Source organism: Mchenga conophoros, linkage group LG23 (genome assembly GCF_057382185.1).
Source record: "Mchenga conophoros isolate Kocher_MC1m ecotype Shallow Benthic linkage group LG23, M_conophoros_male_GT1.1, whole genome shotgun sequence".
Classification (NCBI taxonomy): domain Eukaryota; kingdom Metazoa; phylum Chordata; class Actinopteri; order Cichliformes; family Cichlidae; genus Mchenga; species Mchenga conophoros.
In genome coordinates, this window is record NC_140547.1 from 40,546,599 (window position 1) to 40,554,667 (window position 8,069).

The 8,069-nt window shown below is 40.7% G+C and overlaps 1 protein-coding gene across 3 annotated transcripts in view; it reads left to right on the forward strand.

The window, feature by feature from the left end:
* The window catches only part of LOC146547824 (fibroblast growth factor 14-like), a 70,161-nt gene extending 63,152 nt beyond the window's left edge, over window positions 1-7,009 (forward strand). For all 3 annotated transcript variants that reach the window (XM_085263912.1, XM_085263914.1, XM_085263913.1), the window contains 2 exons: window positions 4,111-4,309; window positions 4,418-7,009. In XM_085263912.1, the coding sequence (XP_085120038.1) occupies window positions 4,111-4,309; window positions 4,418-4,566 (348 nt within the window). In that variant the 3' untranslated portion in view covers window positions 4,567-7,009. The remainder of the gene's footprint in view (window positions 1-4,110; window positions 4,310-4,417) is intronic.
* Window positions 7,010-8,069: the final 1,060 nt, after the last annotated feature.

Here is an 8,069-nt window from a genome sequence, read left to right on the forward strand (position 1 = left end):
ACCTCCCCTCCACCCCACCCCACCCCACCCTTCCATTCATTCTTTCTCCCTGTCTTTCTTTCTGCTGGCAGCCCGTGAACATAGCTGTTTAGAAATGACGACAGAAGCACGTTCGAGGCGGGCCGCGCTGTTAACATGACTCACCTGTAAGGCTGTGAGATTTTCATATGAAGTCTTCCTTCTACTTCACTTCTTTTCTTTTTTTGTCTTCTGAAATCATACTGGACCAAATATTGCTGCTGCAGACCATCAGACGTCAAGGATCTTTTATTTTAAAAGCAGCATTAAATGATGTATGACCTTACTGACCGACATTAATAAGTGTCTGGCACCGCTCCTTGCACGCCCCGGCAAAGATCACCCTACTTAACAAATGAATAATGAATACAGGGTGCAGGTCAAGACTACATATATATATTATTAAGCTGGTGTTTTGCAAGAATCACAAATAGTCAGCTCTGTGGAGATGCTCTTTATTTAAAAGGAAGGCATCTGATTTGCTGCGCTGTGTTTGTGTGCTGAAGGGGTGTCACTGAGATTGCCAATAAATAGAGCATTCATTCATTATAATCTGCCTTGTTTCGTCACCAGCCAATCATGTAGTCACATTTCACATCCCAGCAAGCCCTCCTGCATCTCCCTCCATTCATCCCCTAGAGCCACAAGTGTGTGTTTTGCATTGGCGGCATCTCCCCGCCGTACCTTTAAAACCATATCACGTTAAATGTCTTCCTATGTTAGCGTGAGTGGATGTTGCAGAGCACCAAATGCATCATATTGTTACTGTGTTAAATTACCAATGCAAGTGTTTCTCTCTCGCTAGTGCAGCCCTCCCCTCAGACACACACAGACATACACCCACCCACCCGCTGACCCCTCCCTCTCAGCGCTGGTTGGTTGCCACGGCTACCGTGTCGCCACTCTTCCTCATGTTGCTATGAGACTCGGACCGACAGACCTGAGCTGAATGACAATGTGTCTGTGGCTCTGGCAAAAGGCCCACAACAACCAATAAGAGACAGTCTAGACAAACACTTCCTAATCTGGGGTCTGGGGACCTCCGGGGTGATTGTTTGGGTTTGCAGGAGCCTTTGCAGCCAAACGAGGTGCAGTTTATTAACGCTTTAGTATTATTTTTATTAAATTATTACTCCAGCACCGTTTTGTAAATTATTGCGTGATTGATATCTGTGCTTGATTAAGACAGGAGTGCTCTTGTTGAACAAGGAGGAATCAAAATGAATGCTTGGATTAAAATTTTACAGTAAAACAGAGGTAGTTAGAGCTATCGTCGTCAATATATATCAATATATATTCTATATATATAGACAGTGGGCTGCTGACCATGAAAAAAGCTCCTCACATAATCAGAAGAATTTCACCAAAGCTTTTCAGCCTCCTTTAGCTCACTGTTTTGGTTTTTAGACCCTCAGTCACTCCATTTCCAGCCACACAGACACAAGTCATCTCCCTGTCTCGGTATGTATATTAATATGCAATCTTGGTTTTCTAATCATCTCTCATGCTTTGATATAATGACTGAAAATCACTCTAATTTCCCCACAAGGGCTATCGAAGTTTAATCTTATTCACAGAGTAAAAGGACATAACAGATAAAGTGAATACCGTTTTGGGAGCTTCTTCTTTGCTTCTTCCGCATTTGAACCTCAGAACTATAGAAACTCCCAACCATTATTCCATTAACTGATCGGCTTTAAAAAACAGCAGATTAAAGAACAGCCGTTGTATTATTCTATTAATTTATCACGAGAAAATGCAAAATGTTCTCCCATTCCTGTTAACCCTACAGTTTTAATCAAAAATGGACTGATAATGAGATTAATCATTAAATGCAGCCCTAAGGGGAAAGCGCGCTCTCCATAAATGATTTCATGCTGGTTTGGTTTGATATTACTTTTATTTCTACCCCAAACATAGATTTGATTTGCCAAAGGCGAGTCGTTCCACTGTCATATACATATTTTACAAACTACATAATACAACAAAGAAGAAAAGTACTTGTGTTGCTAATCCTCTAATAAAGCAAAAATAAGGGAATGAAGAAATAAATGCAAGAAACATATTGCTTTTATATCAGCTATGATATCAAAATCAGTTCTGTAGTATGTACAGGACATACACAGTGGTTTCTCCCTGACCCACGGTGTACAACTAAAATAAATAAATATAATAAATAAAGTCCAGGTTAAAACAGAGAGCTATGAGATTATGGGTAAAGAAAAAAGAATCAAGAATATGCATTTCACAGGATATATGATCCTTTTAAAGCCTGAGCCAAGAGATAATCGCCTGAAAATTCATATTTTCTGAAAATGGAGTTTTTATTGAGCCTTCTGACAAATTCAAAAAGCTAAATAAATAAATAAATATTAATTTGCATGTATGAGTTTTAATTAATGAGGTTCATAAAAATGTGAGGGTCATAAATGTTATGTTATTATGATAAACATGTTAGAATATCAAGTAAAAGATCCAAGTAGAAATTATACATCACTAAAATTGTTGTATCTGAAGTTGTATATGAAGACATTGTTACCAGTTTTATTTGTTGTGGTGCATTAATTTTGTGATGGCTAAATGTTCAAATACAGTGGGATGAAGACTTTAAAAAGGCAAATCTTTTATGTGTGGCTTTTTTCCTGCCTGGTTTAAATGGGAGTAAAAGAAAATAAACCAAGTAAGCCAAACTATTATTTGAAGGACTGAATTTCAGAGTTGATAACAAATATATAGCACTTTGGTTCAACAAGCAGAGCCTCCTGATATGTCATCTGCAATTATTCTATGAGTCTTTTTAGTGTTTTTGTCATACCTCCGTCCATTCACCCCCAATAGGTAACAGCAGATGGCCCCGCCCCTCCCTGAGCCTGGTTGTGCCGGAGGTTTGTAGCTGTGAAAAAGGGAGTTTTTCCTTCCCACTGTTGCCAAGTGTTTGCTCATAGGGGTCATCTGATGGTTGGGTTTTTCTCTGTATTATTGTACCTTGCAATATAAAGCGTCTTGAGGCGATTGTTGTTGTGATTTGGTGCTATAAAAATAAAACTGAATTGAATTGAGTCTGAAAACCCCCAGAAAAGAGTAACGTTTCATCCCAGCCTGGCTTTTATTCGTACTCGGCAGTGCAAGCGCACACCGGGGAGAGACGATTTTTCTCCCCGTAAGAATAACACCTTGTCTCTAGGCTGAAATATGCTCCGCTGGAGGCGCCCGCATCCATGGAAAAGAGTTTTGACACATAACAGCAGAGCTGATGTGGGTGGGGAGGTGAGATCTTTGGGGCTTTGTGTCACCGGAATCTATCTGCTTTTTCTTTTTATCTGTTTAGTTTGCTGTCGGTGCACATAGCCAGAGCGTCAGGGGAGAACGAGAATGACACGGGTTAGAGCAGTACATCATTCAGGCGGTGCTGTGCTTCTACTCTTTGTCTGCGGCTGGTCAATATCGGGTTTTTCTTTCTTTGGTTGTTCCTTTTTTTTCCTACAGAATCTGTTGCAAGAAAATAACGCCAGATCAAGCATAAGCAATAAGTCGAAAAGGGACAATTTGTGAGGAAGTGAGACTTTACAGATAATAAACTTTATTAAAGTCTCACGCAGACAATAGCAGCAAATATACAGTGCAAAGTAGTATCTATACATAAAGCACACATAATAGAAAACCGTATTAAGCTTGAAATGAGAGAACAAGACAGTTAAACCATAGAAATGCAGGCAGTATAACATTTATTGCAATTTTATTGGAATTTACTGCTCTAAAGTTTTCACATTTGCCCACATTCACAACTATATACACAGAGACATCTCGGTAGACTCTCATTAAAAACTTTTTCTTTTTCCCTTTTAAACCGAAAGCAAATATAACACCACTGTAAATTAAGTTTTCTGTAACAGTGATGCATACATACACTATGTGTGCAGCTATTTCATCAGTTCGTTTATTTTATTCTGATACCATTTCAGTTCAGAATTTGGTTTAATAGTGTAGAAAACATAAATATTTCATGAGTTCAGCACTGCGAAAGAAAACGTGGCTCACAAACTGTGGTAAAGTAATGTGATCGATATTTTCTTATGTCTCTGTCTCTCTCAGGAACTGTTCACGGCGGAGTGCAAGTTTAAGGAGTCGGTGTTCGAGAACTACTATGTTATCTACAGCTCGATGCTCTACAGGCAGAAAGAGTCGGGTCGGGCCTGGTTTCTTGGCCTCAATAAAGAGGGACAGGTCATGAAGGGCAACAGGGTCAAAAAGACCAAACCAGCAGCACATTTCCTGCCTAAACCCATAGAAGGTAACAAACTGGGCTTTTTATTTTCACTTTATATATGTATACATAGACATATATCCTCTGTCTCTCTTCACGCTGTCCTTCTGCTTTTCCTTTGCTCCTCCCCTGCAGTTGCGATGTACCGAGAGCCTTCGTTACACGATGTAGGAGAGGCAGTTCCTAAACTGGTCGGGTGCCCGCCATCCAAAAGCACAACCACTGAACCGGTAGTCATGAATGGCGGCAAACCAGTCAACAAACCTGACAAGGAGGCGACATAACCCCGCTCCCTGTTTTCACCTCGCCTGGCTGACGGGAGGCCAGGAGAAGCCACAAACTCGCCCCCACCCCCACTGCTGCGCTCTCCAAAAAAACAAAAACTGCAACAAAAAAGGTAACAAAACGAACAACAGTGGGACCACACGTCCAGCCTCACCAGGGGGGCCCGTAGAGACCACGCTGCAGTTGACGGCGGGGGGAAAAGGGGAGAAGGAAGACAGTAAAGTCAGGCTGATGTCTGACTGATGTTTCTGAACGAGGACAGTAGCATGTCCTCATCGTATGGCAGAAAGCAGGACTTAAAATCTAAACAAAACAAACAGAAATCTGAAAAAAATGACGTCCTCACCGGTATTTTTCTGTGACAATCTGTAAGAATGAGGCTGTCGTCGTCCCCGCACCCTCTTTTTCCTTTTCTGTTTTTTCCTTTGCCTGGTTCGCTCGCTTGCTGGTGGCCACAGACACACATGCACGCAGCGCAGCCTCCCCACAGAAATCGACCACGCGTTCGGGTTCGATCTTTGAGTAAATAAGGAACAGATTAAAAGCATCAGCAAACATTGGGCGAAGAGAACACCTTAAACCAAACACTGATGATTCAGAGGACGCTTAGTCATCGATCAATTAAGATTTGGCACAGGACATTCTGTACTAAGCACACAGGGACATGTGCTTGGAAATTGCCGAATGCACTAAATACAAGGTAAACGCACCGGTTCACCTGTCCCTACTTTTGATCACATAATAAAGAGAGACTTGTCATTTATGACCACATAGCTTAAAGCATGTTTGACTTCTCAGTATTCTTTTACTATCTGTTTCTCAGTTATTATTCTAAACAAACAAAGCACTAGTGATTTTTGAGCTACACTGCTGTACAGACGTAAATCGGATTTGAGTTTCTACCTCTGTGTCTTACACCCCCACCCCTTTCTGTTGTTTTGGTTCCTTTACAAATGCTATGATTTCCACATCGCTGACATAAGTGCAGCTCAGGAGAGGAGGAGGTCGGCTGATAAATGAAGAGTTTAGGCATCGAGTTGCTCAAATCAGCATGTAGCTGAGTATTGAAAGGAGAACGATTTACACAAATTCCTTGTTTGTAGCAGCACAGACAGTATTGGAGGCATGCTGGTGTCTAAGCAGCATGGTAGCAGTCAGTGTTTACATAGAGTAGCAGATATTCTAGACTGGTCGGATGGCGCTATAAGCCTGGTAGAACTTTTATTTATTTATTTTTTTCAATTGCCTTCCCATGTACTTGAAAACAAAAGCAGGAATTAGGAATACTGAACAGGGTAACTGATGTTAAAGCCACTGTGTGTAGAACTTGAACATCTCTCGCTTCCGACATACCGGACTACTCCAGTGTGTCGGAACCAAGGCCAGGTCTAGATCAGGAAGTGTTGCCAAAAGCCAGTAAAAAATATGGATGTAGCTTCTGGGTCTGAAAAACGAAGCAAACGCAGAAGTGCCTTAGAAACCTGTACTCTTTTTAATGGCCAGCAGGGGGCAACTCGTCTGGTTGCAAAACGACTTCTGGCTGTATAGAAATCTACGGGAAAACAGGCCCTGGCTTTCTTGGTCTGTGACCCCTGTAAACACTTACCTGATGACTTTATGTGCTTTCAGGTCAGGCTAAATAAAACACCATTTTCCATTTTGTCAATTATGGTCATTTCTAGAGTTAGGATGATTACCCTGGTCAGCTCATTGGCTAACAGCTGGTGATTGCCAAGTCACTAGCCAGTGAGCAACTGATCCAGTAAACAACAGCCAGATCTGCGCCTTGTTGTCACCAAGACGCAGTGACGGTAAAAACATTCAGCTTGAGGCTTTAAAGCAAGACTTTACTGAGCATTGGGGGACGTAACAGTAGCTAAGTCCGTCTTTTATACTGGCTTTGGTATTGCCAAGGGTCTTTTGCATTAGTCGAACATTTAGATTCTTCCGAGAATTTAACAAAAACGCACTGTGAAGTTGGTTCAATGAAAAAAATTGCTAAACACAAATTATAAACAATGATACAAGTGTACTATCAGCTAAGTATACTGCAAGGGTCCGCTTAAGTCCAAGTGACAGACTTCTGCCATCAAAGGGTGAATATGAGGCTCTGCGTTATAATGAACTTGTTCAGGGTTTTCGCAGGTCTTCGTGTCTTTATTATCAGTTTTCATTGTGATTTTAAAAAAATAACCTAAACTGTAGGATTATAACAGTGAGTCAGTAAACAATTATTTAGAGTTATTAAACACATTTTAAAACCTCTCAACTCACACAAACAGAAATTAGGCACAACAAATCAGCCACTTGAGTTTTAGTCATAATAGCATTAGCGGGTCCTCTTCAGTGAGCCAGCTTTAGTTTCATAACAGATTGTGTCTGGTCCAAGTACAAGGACTTCAAGGTTGCAAAAGGTTCAGTCATCATAAAATAAAAATTCTTGTTATCAAAAAAAAAATGGCCCTGAAATTCATATTAGTCACTAGTTACCTCTGCCTCAATGTTTAAGTGCCATTGTAGCTGAGTCCAGAAGTTTATTGGTTTTTAAACATCAAGAGCCACAAAATAACTCTGGGCTGTGTGATGAATGGGCTGGGAAAGAAGATGATGTTTGTGAAATGTCGGGCCGACAGTAATTACACGAACGAAGCTAAAACGAGGCACTTATAATTAAAAGTAAGAAAAAGACCTCTCAAGTAATTTAGCCTACGATATGTTTTATAAGGCTTATAGTGTAATCTTTGTAATGTAAACTCGTTATCCGAGCGCTAACAGATTCCAAATAAATGTGGTGGAATAAGGAGAAGAAGATTTTTCTCTGAAATGTTTAAAGTGGGCTTGTTAAGGTTATTTCCAGCTTTATTTTTTTTAGCTTTGCATGAAATACTGTTCAAAATAATGCTTATTTGCTGCCCTTTAGTTAATCCAGTGTCTGAAGGCAGTTGTTTTAGCTCCTCCTTTAAGCCAACTTCCTTCTGATTGGCTGCCCCTCGTTTACTGGTTCCAGAGCTGTGCGCCTGAGTTTTTGACTCCTGCGTACACTAACTTATTTATTTGAAGCTCCGACCGTGTTCGATGTGAACATACTCCACTGTAACAGCATTTGAATATAACAGATTATAAGGAAAAGCATGATCGGTTCCCTTTAAGTCTATTAAAATATGCAGCATGTGTTTACCTTCCACCTCTGGTTGCAGATCTGTGTGTCAACGCTGGATGTGTGAAGATCCGAGCAAACTGCCTATCAGCGCTGCATAATCGGGCAGGAGAAATGTTTGTTTTTGGCTGTTACATTTACACACAGTGGCTTTAAATCAGCCTGCGCAATGGCCTTCAGAAATCTGTGTAGTTTACTTAAAGTGTGGGAAAAAAGGTCGTTTCTTTAGAACACAATAAAAAACCCCACCAAACAGCATGCATCAATCCCAGCGTTGAATAAAGCGGTTGTAAAAATCGAAACACTCAAGAACGACAGTACAAGGTAGAAAATCAAAGAGATCAA